The sequence below is a fragment of the Macaca mulatta genome, chromosome 11, assembly GCF_049350105.2.
Source record: "Macaca mulatta isolate MMU2019108-1 chromosome 11, T2T-MMU8v2.0, whole genome shotgun sequence".
NCBI lineage: Eukaryota > Metazoa > Chordata > Mammalia > Primates > Cercopithecidae > Macaca > Macaca mulatta.
The window spans coordinates 116554690-116571638 of NC_133416.1; the positions used below are offsets into that span (position 1 = coordinate 116554690).

The window sequence follows — 16949 nt, forward strand, 5'->3', positions numbered from 1 at the left end:
ATCATTATTTTTTTTGAGACGGAGTCTCACTCTGTCACCCGGGCTGGAGTGCAGTGATGCGATCTCGGCTCACTGCAACCTCTACCTCCTGGGTTCAAGAGATTCTCCTGCCTCTGCCTCCCAAGTAGCTGGGACTACAGGTGTGCACCATCATGCCCGGCTAATTTTTTTGTATTTTTAGTAGAGATGGGATTTTACCATGTTAGCCAGGATGGTCTCGATCTCCCCACCTGTGATCCGCCCACCTCGGCCTCCCAAAGTGCTGGGATTACAGGCATAAGCCACCACACCCAGCCATGTACACCTTTCTTAATACTGATCTCTTCCTGCAGCTGTCTTCATTCCTCAGCTGTTTGTCTGCTGTCTCCCTCATACCCCCGCCCCCTACCATGTAAGCTCCCAGCAGAGATCCCGCCTGATTTATCATTTTAAATCCTCCATGCAGAATGAATACACAGGGATCATCATGTGTGACAATCTTTTGCACCCCAGAATTCCTCACTTTTGCTTTGGTCCATTTCTCTAGACATATATTGGCACCCTCCTTGTGTCCGTGAATCCATACCAGGAGCTCGGAATCTACACTGTGAGCCAGATGGAACTTTATCAAGGGGTCAATTTCTTTGAACTGCCACCACATGTGTGAGTAGCATCCACAGGATCATCACTAGAAGGATTTTTATTTTTCCCCTTCCTCTCTCTCCTTCCTTCTCTCTCTCCTTCCTTCTCACCATGCATCTGTCCGTCCATCCATCCATCCATCCGTCCACCCACCCATCCGTTCATCCTCCTATCCATCCACATATCCATCCATCCACCTATCCATCCATTCATTCACCTATCCATCCACCTACCTACCTATCCATCAATACATCCATCCATCCATCTAAATCCTTGATGCATGTTTATTAGGTTCTGTACCTCATTTAAGCCCTTGCCTTCTTGTAACGTAAGTCTTCAAAGCAGTAGAAAACTGCTTTAAATATGAAAAAAGGTGGAACCTTTGTGTAACTGCTGAGAAATTTAAGAGTGTGGCTGGAGAAGAGGGTTGCTCTGGGAAGAGGGTTGCTATAGTGCCGTCCACTGGTGCCTAAGAAGACTGCTCCTTGGTAGAAACTTAACCAGGGCTGTGGAAGCTTAAGAGGTGCAAATTTCTTCATTCCTCTCCCCTATGTATAACCTATGGTAATAACAATTTGTAGAGGGTGATTATATTTTTAGTACATAACATTTTCTGTTTTATGCAAATTTTTGAAAATACATACTCGCCTGCAGTATGGCCAGAATTTGTTTATATGTAACACTATAAGCTGACAGGGTAGAATTATTCACCTGACCTCAGATCTCTTGTCTCCAAACACCATTTTCGTTCTTAACATGTAACTGACTCTGTAAAAACAATCTGTTTAGATTTCTCATTTGATTTGGAAGTTAATTAAAAGGGACTGAAATAAAAATATACGTGTAGTTAGAGTTTACTGATTAGTTACACATTAATTCAGAGTTTCTAGAGCCATTTCACAGAGGCTAGAAAATATAACCACTTTGATATCAGTTTTCACAAAGTTGAGGACATTTTTAAGTCTTAAAACCTTACCATTTTAAATAATTTCCATTGTATTTGAAAATAATGTATAACCCATATTATCTGCTAAATAATGCTGTTTGTTTGTCACTATGCCTAATTGGCCAAATTTTCTAATAGTTATTTAACATTCAAAACAACAACTACCAAGAGAAAGGAAAGATGAGCAATTTTTTCTTGCCCAGGCTTTGCTGAATTTTCTAGTTTTTCTCCCTCTTGACTTCTAGGCTAATATTTAGATTCTGCCTCTGTTGTCTTGGTGACTCAACTATTCTACTTTCTTTTCTTTTTTTTTTCTTTTTGAGACGGAGTCTTGCTCTGTTGCCCAGGCAGGAGTGCAGTGGTGCTATTTTGGCTCACTGCAAGCTCCACCTCCTGGGTTCATGCCATTCTCCTGCCTCAGCCTCCTGAGTAGCTGGGACTACAGGCGCCCACCACCATGCCCGGCTAATGTTTTTTGTTTTTTGTTTTTTTGTATTTTTAGTAGAGATGGGGTTTCGCTGTGTTGGCCAGGATGGTCTCGATCTCCTGAGCTCATGATCCACCCGCCTCGGCCTCCCAAAGTGCTGGGATTACAGGCATGAACTATTCCACTCATAAGCCTTTCTGCATCACTGCCATATATATGTTGAGACAGGGTCTTGCTTTGTCATCCGGACTGGAGAGCGGTGACACAATAATGGATCACTGCAGCCTCCACCTCCCACAACTCAGGTGATCCTCCAACCTCAGCCTCCTAAGTAGCCAGGACTACAGGCACACAACACCACCCTGGCTAATTTTTGTATTTTTTGTAGAGACAGGGTCTCAGTGTGTTGCCCAGGCTGGTCTCGAACTCCTGGGCTCAAGCGATCTGCCCGTCTCAGCCTCCCAAAGTGCTGGGATTACAGGTGTGAGCCACCATGCCCAGCCACCACCATGGATTAAAAGCCAAAATGGCTTTGCAACTCTGCCTCATATTCAGGTTCTATTCCTGGGACACCTTCATGCTTTGGTGTCTGGTCTTGAAGATAAAGTGCTTCTCATAGTTTTACCTCTTGTCCTAAAGATATCACTGAAGTTTGTTAATCTCTTTGGTTTCCTGCCACTCCATTCTTAGTATTCTAGGTTTTGAGGGAAAAAATACATGAGATCTTATTCTGTTTATTGAATTGAATTATTTAATATTTAGACAAGATTGTTATTTTCACCTACAGTTAAAAGAACATCTCTTGGAGATGTAAGTTATAGCTGGCTTATTCTTATAAAACATGTTGATGGATTAAAAACATAAATTTGGTGAATTTCAAAAAATATTTTCAGGCCAGGTGCGGTGGCTCACGCCTGTAATCCCAGCACTTTGGGAGGCTGAGGCAGGTGGATCATGAGGTCAGGAGTTCCAGACCAGCCTGACCAACATGGTGAAACCCCGTCTCTACTAAAAATACAAAAATTAGCCAGGCATGGTGGTGTGCACCTATAATTCCAGCTACTCAGGAGGCTGAGGCACGAGAATCGCTTGAACTTGGGAGGCAGAGGTTGCAATGAGCCCAGATCGCGCCATTGCACTCTGGCCTGGGCGACAGAGCGAGACTCCATCCAAAAAAAAAATTCATTACTGCTTAAATTTTTCTTTTAACTCTTCTACTATTTGAGTTTTGATATCTAGTACACTTTACATTTGATCAGTCAGTGGGTCCTGGTAGGGAGTTTTTTGTTTTTTTGTTTTTCGGGTTTGGGTTTGGTTTTTTTTTGTTTGTTTTTGTTTTTGTTTTTGTTTTTGAGACAGAGTCGTGCTCTGTTGCCCAGGCTGGAGTACAATGGCGCCATCTCGGCTCACTGCAACCTCTGCCTCCCGGGTTCAAGTAATTCTCCTGCCTCAGCCTCCCAAGTAGCTGGGATTACAAGCGTGCACCACCATACCTGGCTAATTTTTGTATCTTTTTTTAGTACAGATGGGGTTTCATCATGTTGGTCAGGCTGATCTCGAACTCCTGACCTCAAATGATCCACCCGCCTCAGCTTCCTGGAATGCTGGGATTACAAGCATGAACCACTGTGCCCCTCCTATGGAAAGGGCTTGACATGTGTTTGAGCTCATTGTCCTTGTACCACAGTCTGGATGTGGCTTCCTGGAGATGGAGCACCTCATTTTGCTTCTTTGGTGGGTGTCAGAGTCAAGGGAAGTACCATGAAAACCAATTTGTTTCTGTCTCACTCCTCCTCCAGCTACGCTATAGCCGACAACGCTTACCGAATGATGTGCTCTGAACTAAATAACCATTTCATCCTCATTTCTGGAGAGAGTGGGGCAGGGAAAACAGAGGCCTCCAAGAAAATTCTCCAGTATTTTGCAGTGACCTGCCCAATGACCCAGTCACTACAAATAGCCCGTGACAGACTGCTGCTCTCCAACCCAGTGCTGGAGGTAAGCGGTCTCTGGGGACCAATCGAAGGGAGTCCCAGGGAGGTCACTAAGTGAGACAAATCCTGTCTGGGCAGGTCAGTTAAAATGGGCAGGTCACTGTTAAGGGTCACACAGATAGTGTCACAGTTAAGGGTGTGACCTGGAACTAAGCCATTTCCCCATTTGTTGAATGGGTCTGTTTATAGTACCTACCTTTTAAGACATTTGGGGTTTTTTTTGTTGTTTTTTGTTTGTTTGTTTGTTTTTTTAGACAGAGTCTCTCTCTGTCACCCAGGCTGGAGTACAGTGTCACAGAAACCTCCGCCTCCTCGGTTTAAGCGATTCTCCTGCTTCAGCTTCCCAAGTAGCTGGTACTACAGGCATGTGCCATCATTCCCAGCTAATTTTTGTATTTTTAGTAGAGACGGGGTTTCGCCATGTTGGCCAGGCTGGTCTCAAACTCCTGACCTCAGGTGACCTGCCTGCGTCAGCCTCCCAAAGTGCTAGAATTACAGGCGTGAGCCACCGCACCCAGCCTAAGAAGTTTTGAGGATTGAGTGAAACAGGTGCACAAAAAGCACACAGCAGAATTAGGAAGCACCAAAAATACTGTATTATTTATTAATAGTTTTCTTATTATTGAGTTAAAATTATTTTGGTTATGATTACTTACATTGTTGCAATTCACCGACTTGCTGGCTGATCCTGAACAAGTCATTTTCTCCTTTGTTTTTGTGGCCCTTTCTATAAATGAAGATGTTTATAGTAGAAGGAATTTTCCCAGTGGACCCTTTGAGCAGAACAACGTGATATAAAAAGGGGTCTGGTGATGGGGACTGTCAACCATAACTTCTAGAACAGCATAGGGCTAGGGTTCTATGTACCCCTCCTGAGACCATTTCCAATATATTCCTAGATTGGATTATAGGAAGAAGATATTGTTCCCCTCTTCTCCCCGGGCCCAAATCTAGTGTTTGGCATTAAATTCTCTGTAGTTAGTGATTCCTTCTTAGAAGATAATGCATGCCTTTCCTCCCTGGCTCCTCCTACCCTCTCTCCTCCGTTTTCATACTAAGCATATTATTTGGGATCAGGAATTTGACACGCATGGTGAGCTTAAATGACAGTGAATGACACTTTGTATTTCAAGGCTTTTGGAAATGCCAGAACGCTCCGGAATGACAACTCCAGCAGATTTGGGAAATACATGGATATACAATTTGATTTTCAGGTACACTGAAGCTCCTATTACTGGTTCATGGGGACCCCTTATTTTGCCAGTGACGGAACCCAAGCCAAGGCCCCTTAAGGGGAGAATGACATTTATTGGCTCAAGCAATTTTTTTAAAAAATCCAGGGTTAGTGCTAGTTTTAGGAAATGCAAATAAAGACCACAATGAGATAACATTTTATACCACCTGGATGGGCAGAAACTAAAAAGTCTAATATATATGAGGTGTTGATGAAGATATGGATCATGAGGAATTCTTACACATTGCTCGTGGGGTGTAATATATTGGGAAATTATTGGAAAGTAATGGGGTGTACCAGAGTTAAGATGTTATCTTAGGAAGCTGAAAAAACATAATCTAAGGTGCAACCATCCCGCTCTCAGAGATATCTCAGAGATATCAGATGCGTAAGCATGTCCATAACAGAACTGCTCATCATGATGAGCAAGTAAGTAGACTGAACAGCACCAATGCATCTGGAGAGAACTGAAATGTCCATCAACAGGAGAATGACTACATTGTGGTGTGTTCACACCATCAGGCATTACACTGCAGAGAGCAAATGAACCACAGCTACACCTCACATGGATGGGTCTTGGGAACATACTGTATGCCAGCGTGATATCATTTTTTTTCATTAAGCTTAAAAATAAATCACAAGGACCAGACACAGTGGCTCATGCCTGTAATCCCAGCAGTTTGGGAGGCCAAGGCGGGTGGATTACCTGAGGTCAGGAGTTCAAGACCAGCCTGGCCAACATGGTGAAACCCCATCTCTTAAAAAAAAAAAATACAAAAAATTAGCCGGGCGTGGTGGTGTGCTCCTGTAATCCCAGCTACTCGGAAGGCTGAGGCAGGAGAATTGCTTGAACCTGGGAGGTGGAGGTTTCAGACAGTCAAGATGGCACCACTGCACTCCAGCCCGGGCAACAAGAGTGAAACTTCATCTCAAAAAGAAAAAAAGACACAAGTAAACAATATATTGTTTAGGCATGCCTGCTTACCTGGCAGGGGCCAGCACTCTTTTTCGGATACAACCAGATAGTAAATATTTTAGGCTTTGTGAGCCATTCAGCCATACAGTCGAAATGACCCAAGTCCACTCTTGTAGCATGAAAGCAGCCACGGACAATGCATAAGTGAATGAGCATGGCTGTGTTAGACACAGAATTTAAGTGGAGCTAAGGCAAGCAGGAAAGGAAGGCAGAATTCTCAAGGGCTTATCATTCCAAGTGGTAAAATGACACATGGGAGAACAGCAGCTGTATGAGCACGGAGCTCAATGATGAGGACAAACTGGCTCAAGGATGTCCCAGAGGCTGGGAAGTGGGCCTCTGGTGGAGTGGATTTGGAAAGAAATTTAATAGCCATGCGTATTTGAAAACCTTTTTGGAAGTTCAACACATATACTGAAAAAGCTGTAAAACATAGGGACAGCCCAGTGAATTTTTACATATGTATCCACCTCTGTAACCACCACCCAGACCAAGACATAAAAATGTCTAGCATCTGGGCCGGGCTTGGTGGCTCGCTCCTGTAATCCCAGCACTTTGGGAGGCCGAGGTGGGCGGATCACCTGAGGTCAGGAGTTCGAGACAAGCCTGGCCAACATGGTGAAACCCTGTCTCTAATAAAAATACAAAAATTACCCAGGTGTGGTGGTGCACACCTGTAGTCCCAGTTACTCGGGAGGCTGAGGCATGAGAATCGCTTGAACTTGGGAGGCAGAGGTTGCAGTGAGCCCAGATTACACCACTGCACTCCAGCCTGAGCAAGAGAGTAAGTCTCTGTCTCAAAAAAAAAAAAAAAAAAATGATAGCATCTGGAGGCCAGGCAGTGGTGACTCACACCTGTAATACCAGCATTTTGGGAGGTCGAGGTGGGAGGATTGCTTGAGCCCAGGAGTTCAAGACCAGCCTGGGGAACATAGTGAGACCCCGTCTTTACAAAAAACAAAAATAAAATAGCAAGGCATAGTGGTGCACGCTTATAGTCCCAGTTACTTGGGAGGCTGAGGCGGGAGAATTGCTTGAGCCCAGGCATTTGAGGTTATAATGAGCCACCATCAGGCCACAGCACTCCAGCGTGGGCAACAGAGCAAGACCCTATCTCTTAAAATAAAAATTAAAAAAAAAAATTCTAACATCTGAAAGCTTTTCCTGCTCTTCCCCAACAGACTCCCCCTTCCCACTGCCCACTGTTCTGACCTCTGTGATCATTGGTTCATTTCACTGGTCATTGAAGTGCATATGAATGAAATTACACAGTATGTTCTGTTTTGTGCCTGACTTCTTTCAGTCAACGTATCTGTCAGATTCATCCATGTCCTTGCATGTAGCAGTTGTTCATTTTTTGATTACATGACTATGTCACAACTTATCTGTTCTCCTTTTGTTGGACATTTGGGCTGTTTGCAATTTGGGACTGTGATATATAGCACTTTGAACATCCATGCACATGCCCTTTAGTAGATTTATATTGGATTAAAGAAGTAGAATCATGGGGTTCTTACCAGCAAAGCAGTGTTAGGATAATTAATGATGGTTCCGGTTGTTCCATACCCTTGCCAACATTTATATTGTTCATCCTTTTGAGAAATTCTGGTGGGATATAGTGGTTTTTCACTGTGATTTAAGTTTGTATCTCCCTGGTAATTAATGAAATTTTGCTTCTTGGCCACTTAAAGGCTTTCTTTTTCATTCAAGTCTTTTGCCCATTTTTAATTGGGTTGTTGGTTCTTTCCTATTGATTTGCAAGAATCTCTATATATTCTGGAATAAAAATCTTTTATTGGTTATATTATTGAAAATATTAAGACAGTGTGATATTCACACAAGGATAGATAAAGAGGACAATAGATCAGAATAAAGTCCAGAGAAGATCAAGTCCACACATACAGTCAGCTGACTTCAAACAGAAGCATCACTATGATTCAGTAGAGACAAGATCATCTTTCTAATAAATGGCACAGATCAACTGGATATCAACATGAATAAAAAGACCTTTGACCACTCCCCCTCTCCATATACAAAAATTCAATAGTGATGGGTCATTATCCTAAAGAATCAAGCTTCTAGAAAAAGACATAGAAACTATCTTCATGATAGTTTCTTGGGGTAAGCAAAAATCTTTGTAAACAGAACCCAGGAAATACTAATGATAGAAGATTGATAGGTCCAAAAAAAGAAGAAGATTGATAGATCAGACTTCATTCCAACTCAGAACTTCAAGCCATCAGGAGATGCCAGGAAGATATTTTTGTTGTCACTGCTGCATTTTTTGTTCTGTTTTGAAGGGCATCCCTGTAGGTGGGCATATCATCAGTTACTTGATAGAGAAGTCCCGAGTTGTCTACCAAAACCAAGGCGAGCGGAATTTCCACATCTTCTACCAGCTGCTGGCAGGTGGTGAGGAGGAGCGCCTGGCTTTCCTGGGACTGGAGCGAGACCCCCAGCTGTATAAATACCTCTCACAGGTGGGGAGGACCAGCACCTGGCTTTGGTGACTCTTTGGACGAGGGAATCAGAGGTGTTTATACGGGCTACTGTAGGATGTTTGAGACGTTCTATTACCATTGTGCTATGTGTCCTATTGGCTAATTTCTTGATATATGTATATATCACAAGTAATCTAACCCATCTCCTCTTGTGCCTGGCAGCTATATCACCTTGGTAAAGTAACCAATGTCTAGGCAAGTGGTTCTCATCCCTGGCTGAAACTAGAATCACCTGAAGAACCCTTTAAAAACACAAATGCCTGGGCCATACCCTCCAGAGATTCAGATTTCACTGGTCTGGGGTAGGACCTGGGCGTTAGAATTATTTTAAACGTCCTCCTGGTGATTTAGTGTACAGCCAAAGTGAGGAGCGCTGATCTGGGTGTGATAGAAACTCACCGTCCAGCTATATCTAAAACCTATGCTATCTCATTCTGCTTTCAAACTCCTTTTTTTTTTTTTTTTTCCTGTTTTTGGGATGGGGTCTCACTCTGTCCTCCAGGCTAAAGTGCAGTAGCATAATATAATGGCTCATCGTAGCCTTGACCTCCTGGGCTCAAGGACTCCTCCCATCTCAGCCTTCAAAGTAGCTGGGACTACAAGCTCGAGGTACCATGCCTCATTAATTTTTGTAGTTTTTGTAGAGACAGGGTTTCTCCATGTTGTCCAGGCTGGTCTCAAACTCCTGAGCTTGAGAGATCTGCCCATCTCGGCCTCCCAAAGTGCTGCGTTTACAGGCGTGAGCCACTGTAAACTACTTTTGAAAAGATCTTTTTTGGCCGGGCGCGGTGGCTCACGCCTGTAATCCCAGCACTTTGGGAGGCCGAGAAGGGTGGATCACCTGAGGTCGGCAGTTCAAGACCAGCCTGACCAACATGGAGAAACCCTGTCTCTACTAAAATACAAAAAATTAGCCAGGCATGGTGGCACATGCCTGTAATCCCAGCTACTCGGGAGGCTGAGGCACGAGAATCGCTTGAACCCGGGAGGCGGAGGTTGCGGTGAGCTGAGATCGCGCCACTGCACTCCAGCCTGGGCAAAAAAGAGCGAAACCCCGTCTCAAAAAAAAAAAAAAGAACTTTTTTCATGCTCCTGCCTTCCATCTTGACAAACGTTTGCTGCCAAATGAACACACTATACAGTTCAGGCCATTCCTATAAGCAAGCCTAGGGTCTAGTGTTACAGAATTGACTGTCAGAAGATAACCTTGCAATATTTGTTTTTCTGCAGCCTGCACTAGCGTTCTAGAATACCCAGATTGTATGGCACTTCTCAGTATTTGGTGTCATTAACACCTTTTTTGTCCCAACATTTTTTGATTTTTCTCTTCTCACTTGGCCTGGTTTTGAATGGAGGCCACCTTGTAGAATGTAGATGAAGGCATCATTTAAGAGAGAAAACGAGGTTTTATAAAATGAATCTCACAAAATGAGGATCAATACTTCCTAGAAATCATGGAAGAAAAGAAGGCTTGATAAAAGTTTACTTTCAAAAATGAAGACAAGCTGGGGCATGATGGCTCAGTCCTGTAATCCCAGCACTTTTGGAAGCCAAGGTGGGAGGATGGCTTGAGTTCAGGAGTTTAAGACCAGCCTGGGCAATGTAGCAAGACCCCGTCTCTAAATGTGTTTTAAAAATAGAAATGAAAAATGAAGCTAAATAATGAAAGAATCTCATAATCTAATTTTATACTAATCAAACTCTGAACTAATTACTAAAACAAAGAAGACATCAAACGTGATTTTTTTTTTCTTTTTGGAGGGTTTAATTTTCCGGAAAAAGCTGTATGTCACATCATGTTTGTATTCCCATAGCATGATCAGAAAGGGTCAATTTATAAAAATATTTGAGGGCTTCATCCATTTTCCCAAGGGCTTCTCTAACCCTTTGATAAATAATTCCCTTTTAGAATATATCATGCCTTTATTCTTGTAGATTTTTTTCTGGCCACATTAATTCAACTAGATCCATATACGTCAGGGGCTTTGGAAATGGGTCTAGCAATTTGCCACTAATATTTAAAACCAATTTCATGATCTCTCATAACTTCGGTAAACTTTATGGTTTCACTTGGCAGTATATTTGCACTGCTTCCAAACCAACAGGTTTTGGAGAGGGACTGATTTGCACAGGCCCATCCCTTCGGGGGCAGGAGCAGATGTTGCTGGTTGTGCTGGGAAGGTTTGTGAGGTTGCCAATTTTATATCGGCCACTTCACTAAGAAATATTTTCATGGTATGACACATCTGATTTCCCCCATGCAATGAAGAAATCTTTTAAGAAGACAGATCTTCAGATAATTAGGAAACTGGGAACACCCTGTACCACAAAAGCAAAATAATAAAAAACATTTTCCTAGAACGTTTTCTCTTTAAATCAGTCTGTTATTTAAAAGACAACCTCTGGAGTTCATGGGGAAAATCTCTGCTTGTGATGATTTTCACAAAACCTCTGTTACTCTAAATGCCAGCCTTTTATTTCCTTGCGGGAAAGCCTTCTTTCATCTGGTCCTGCAGTGACATTTTTGCTGGCGATCTCTAAGTGAGTCAAGAGTTTCTGCTTTCAAGCACTGTAATATCACTGCATATTTCAGCAGATATTTCCTGAGACAAACGGCTTCAATTCATTTAGCAAAAATGATAAGAAAACTATGTTTAAAAGCACGTACAAAAAGATATACCACTTACATGTAACTTGGAATGTTTTCCCAGAACAGAGATTTTTAAATAAAATTCCAAATAAATTTTGGGAAAAAAGCAACAGTTGTCAGATCATTACATGCTAGACAATTAGAGAAAAATCTATTTTTTATTTGCAATTCAGTACATTATAGGACTAGCTTTTGCATCTTCAGAGAGGAATAGACATGCTAATTGCCCTGATAAAAATGACATTAAGTAACTCAAACTTTTTGTCAACAGGGTCATTGTGCCAAAGAGTCATCCATTAATGATAAGAATGACTGGAAAACTGTTTCCAATGCCTTTTCTGTCATTGATTTTACTGAAGCTGACCTCGAGGTATGTGCTCTCGCAGCAGAACTGATAGTTTCCTCTGGGACTGAGGAAATATTCCTGATTTCTTGGTGTTTGCATAATACAGTGGCCAGATTCAACAAATAAAAATACAGGATGCAGCTAGGTGCGATGGCTCACACCTGTAATTCCAGCATTTTGGGAGGCCAAAGCAGGCGGATCATTTGAGGTCAGGAGTTTGAGACCAGCCTGTCCAACATGGTGAAACCCTGTCTCTACTAAAAAAGTACAAAAATTAGCTGGGCGTGGTGGCGGGCGCCTGTAATCCCAGCTACTCTAGAGGCTGAGGCGGGAAAATCGCTTAAATCTGGGAGGCGGAGGTTGCAGTGAGCCGAGATCATGCCACTGCACTCCAGCCTGGGCGACATGAGTGAGACTGCATCTCAAAAACACAAAAACAAAAGCAAAAATACAGGATGCCTTGTTACATATTAATTTCAGATAAACAGTGAATAATTTTTTAGTATGATCATGTTCCAATTATTGCATGTGGACAAACTTATACTAAAAAAATATATAAGTTTGAAATTCAAATATTAACTGTGGGTTCTTTTATCTGGCAACCCTAAGTTTTCCTAATATTGTGTGCAATGAGGAGGAGTCGGGTTTTTTCTCCCGTAAAGTAAGTCCAGTCTCAACAATTTAGATGCCATAGAATTACAAGACTCTCATTCATTGAGGCTTCTATTTTGGCACAAACTAGAACAAATGGTAGAATTTATAAATACTTTGTTTTTACATCTTTTTGTCTTTTTTTTTTTTCATTTTGATTGTTAAACTATCAGTCTTTCAAGGGCCAGGATGTAATTTAAAAACCTCTATATTTGAGGCCAGGTGCAGTGGCCCACACCTGTAATCCTGATGCTTTGGGATGCTGAGGTGGTGAAATCACCTGAGGCTAGCTAGGAGTTTGAGACTAGCCTGGGGAACATAGACCCTGCCTCTACAAAAAAAAATTTTAAAAATTAGCCAGGCATGGTGGGGCATGCCTGTAGTCCCAGCCACTTAGGAGGCTGAGGTGGGAGGATTGCTTGAGCCTAGGAGGTTGAGACTGTAGTGAGCTATGATGGCACCATTGCATTCCAGCCTGGGTGACAGAGCAAGACCCTGTGTCTTAAAAAAAAAAAAGGATAGATGGGCCAGGTGCGGTGGCTCACGCCTGTAATCCCAGCACTTTGGGAGGCCGAGACAGGCGGATCACAAGATCAGGAGATTAAGACCGTCGTGGATAACACGATGAAACCCTGTCTCTAATAAAAATACACAAAATTAGCTGAGTGTGGTGGCGGGCGCGTGTGGTCCCAGCTACTTGGGAGGCTGAGGCAGGAGAACAGCCTGAACCTGGGAGGTGGAGCTTGCAGTGAGCAGAGATTGCGCCACTGCACTCCAGACTGGGCAACAGAGGGAGACTCTGTCTCAAAAAAAAAAAAAAAAAAAAAAAAAAAAAGGATAGATGGATGGATAGATAGATAGATAGATAATGTTATTTGAAAAATGGGTTCATTAGTGAGTTTTATTTTAGACAGTATTGTATAAATTTTTTTTTTCCCCTTTTGAGACGGAGTCTTGCTCTGTCGCCAGGCTGGAGTGCAAAGGCGCTGTCTCAGCTCACTGCAACCTCCGCCTCCCAGATTCAAGCAATTCTCCTGCCTCAGCCTCCCGAGTAGCTGAGACTACAGGCACTCGCCACCACGCCCAGCTAATTTTTTATTTTTAGTAGAGACAGGGTTTCACCATGTTGGCCAGATGGTCTCGATCTCTTGACCTTGTGATCCGCCCGCCTCGGCCTCCCAAAGTGCTGGGATTACACGCGTGAGCCACCGCGCCTGGTCATAAAATATTTTATACAAGTAGTTTATTTTATGAAAAATTCATGTATGTATTTGTCGTTGTTGTATGGAAATAAAGTGTTTCATGCTGGACATTGAGTAAGGCTGTTTCACTCTTCCCTTAGCACCCAAAGTGAATAACAGGGCCGGTTTCTGGGGAAGGGGGAGGGCTTGGTTCTGTGAGCTCAGGTGTGGAATTGGGACGGGGGCATTTTTCCTTTGGGTGTCTCCACTACGTGAATCAATTAGGTAGCCACCGTTCTCTTTCCCTGTCCTGATCTCCTGTCTCAACACTTCCCATGTTCCCAGAATCTCTTTGGAATTATTGCCAGTGTCTTACACCTGGGGAACATTGGTTTTGAAGAAGACGACCAAGGCTGTGCCACTATCCCAGACACCCACGAGATCAAGTGGATAGCCAAGGTGATGTTACTGTTTCGGAGAGGACAGAGGGAGGGGGAGGGGTGGGAGAAGAGAGCAAGGCCGCTGGGTGCCCACAGTTAGGCCCAAATGTCTGGTGCCATGCTCTTGTGGCTGATACTGGTTAGGAGGTTTAAAGAGTGGGGGTTTGAAGGAGAGGGCGGGAGTAAAAGCCAGTTGGTTGAGGGAGCTATTGTGGTCTGTTTTGTACTAAAGCACAGTGATCATTCTGGGCAGATAACCCTGGGCCTGGATACTCCATGAACTCTTTATAAGTTAGTGAGTAGGCCGGGCACAATGGCTCATGCCTGTGATCCCAGCGCTTTGGGGAGCCAAGGCAGGAGGATCACTTGAGGCCAGAAATTCAAGGCTGCGGTGAGCCATGATCATGCCCACTGCACTCCAGCCTGGGCAATGTAGTGAGACCCTATCTCTAAAAAAAAAATTAGCTGTGAATGGTGGCACACACCTGAAGTCCCAGCTACTCAGGAGGCTAAGGTGGGAGGATCACTTCAGCCTGGTAGGCAGAGGTTGCAGTGAGCAGAGATCGTGCCACGGCACTCCAGCGTGGGTGACAGAGTGAGACCCTGTCTCAAAAAAAGTTACAGTGAGCTATGATTGTGCCACCACATTCCTACCTGGCAACGGAGCCATACCTTATCTCTAAAAAAATAATAAAAAGCAAGTAAAACTGCGTCACTGAATAGCACTTTGGATTTCTTTTATATGCAGCTCCTGGGAGTCCACTCAGCAGACCTTCTGGAAGCTCTCACCCACAGAAAAATTGAAGCCAAAACTGAGGAGGTAAAAATGGCTCTAGGTGGAAATGTGCCGGCCCTCCCTGCTGCTGCTGCCTCCCTCCAATAGCAGCAGGGTAGTGGCCTCAGGGGAGGCCAAACCTTTGATCCTAGCTCACCAGGCCCTGCGTGGTCCAGCTCCTGCGGGATCTCCTGCCTCATCCTCCCCCATCACCATCATCACCACCACACCAATGCTAGCAAGCCATGCCTCATACTCCCTATGTCCTCCCTCCACAGGAGTCTTTGCACCTGCTGTTCCTTCTGCTGGAACACTGTTCCCGATGCTTCATCTAGTTAACTCCTCTTCATCTTTCATTTCCTGGGGGTCACTTCCTCAAGGAGCCTTCTCTGATCCTCCCACCTCTACCTCAAAGCACCATATGCATCTCCTTGTAGCACTTTCAACATGACTGTGTGATTCTTTGAATGTCTCTCCCTCCCTCCCTACCCCCAAATGAACTGTGAGCCCATGAAGGTCAGGACTGCATGTCTGGGTTACAGCTGTATCTTGGCAGCCCAGCACAGTGCCTGGCACACATGGGCACTCAAGAAAGAGCCATCGTATGAACCAAAGGCAAGAGTAGCATCTTCCCAGCATGTATGCTTTGCCAGTCATCATTAAACACTAGTTCAAGACTGTGTGTGGTGGCTTATACCTGTAATCACTTTGGGAGGCTGCAGTGGGAGGATTGCTTGAGCCCAGGAATTTGAGATCAGCCTGGGCAACATGGCTAGACCTCATTTCTACAAAAAAAAAAAAAAAAAAAATCGGGGCATGGTGGTGGACACCTGTAGTCCCAGCTACTGCATTCCAGGCTGGGCAGCAGAGAGAGATCCTGTCCCTTTATTTATTTTTTTTTTTTGTTGTTGTTGTTAAGAAAAAAAGACCTGTAATCCCAGCACTTTGGGAGGCCAAGGCGGGCGGATCACAAGGTCAGGAGATCGAGACCACCCTGGCTAACACAGTGAAACCCCGTCTCTACTACAAATACAAAAAATTAGCCAGGAGAGGTGGTGGGCACCTGTAGGCCCAGCTACTCGGGAGGCTGAGGCGAGAGAATGGCATGAACCCGGGAGGTGGAGCTTGCAGTGAGCCGAGATCGCGCCACTGCACTCCAGCCTGGGCGACAGAGTCAGACTCCATCTCAAAAAAAAAAAAAAAAAAAAAAAAAAGACTTCTTTGGACACTCTGGGGGCTTCTTTATTCCACCTATAATGATGCACCTTGTCATTCTTTTCAGGTGATCTGCCCATTGACACTAGAACTCTCTGTCTACGCTAGAGATGCAATGGCAAAAGCTGTTTATGGACGAACGTTTACTTGGCTGGTCAACAAAATCAATTCCTCCTTAGTTAACAAGGTTGGTCAATGCATTTTGGGTACCTTGCTCTTGCTAACATGGTGATGTTTTATAATCATCATCATTTCTTTAAAGAATTTGGGAGGGAGAATGAACTGTGGACGCCTCATAGGCAGGGCTGGTGTCTTTCCCTATTCACATTTCCAGTGTCTCGCATACAGTATGAATGCATGCCGAATGACTTACACAGTGTGTCCCAAAGTGTGCTATGCATAGCGCCTGTGGTATGCCAGATAGCTTCACGTGTACATAGAAAGTTTTTATTTTTTGCCGGGCGCGGTGGCTCAAGCCTGTAATCCCAGCACTTTGGGAGGCCGAGACGGGCGGATCACGAGGTCAGGAGATCGAGACCATCCTGGCTAACACAGTGAAACCCCGTCTCTACTAAAAAATACAAAAAACTAGCCGGGCGAGGTGGCGGGCGCCTGTAGTCCCAGCTACTCGGGAGGCTGAGGCAGGAGAATGGCGTGAACCCGGGAGACAGAGCTTGCAGTGAGCCGAGATCCGGCCACTGCACTCCAGCCTGGGCGACAGAGCGAGACTCCGTCTCCAGAAAAAAAAAAAAAAAAAAAGTTTTTATTTTTTATTTTTATTTTTAGAGACAAGATCTTGCTCTGTCACTCAGGCTGGAGTGCAGTGGTGCAATTGCAACCTCCAGCTCCTGGGCTCAAGCAATCCTCCTGCCTCAGCCTCCCAAATAGCTGGAACTACAGTTGCATGCCACCATGCCCGGATAAGTTTTAAAATGTTTTTCGTATAGATGAGGTCTTGGTGTGTTGTCCAGGCTGGTTTCAAACACCCATGC

At 44.1% G+C, this 16949-nt stretch overlaps 1 protein-coding gene across 6 annotated transcripts in view; it reads left to right on the forward strand.

The window, feature by feature from the left end:
- Nucleotides 1-16949, forward strand: part of MYO1H (myosin IH) — a 137875-nt gene that overhangs the window by 83983 nt on the left and 36943 nt on the right. For 5 of the 6 annotated variants that reach the window (XM_077954911.1, XM_077954909.1, XM_077954912.1 and 2 more), the window contains 8 exons: nt 527-642; nt 3794-3992; nt 5122-5202; nt 8499-8678; nt 11621-11719; nt 13873-13986; nt 14716-14787; nt 16025-16144. In XM_077954911.1, the coding sequence (XP_077811037.1) occupies nt 527-642; nt 3794-3992; nt 5122-5202; nt 8499-8678; nt 11621-11719; nt 13873-13986; nt 14716-14787; nt 16025-16144 (981 nt within the window). The remainder of the gene's footprint in view (nt 1-526; nt 643-3793; nt 3993-5121; nt 5203-8498; nt 8679-11620; nt 11720-13872; nt 13987-14715; nt 14788-16024; nt 16145-16949) is intronic. The other variant, XM_077954913.1, reaches the window with a different exon arrangement.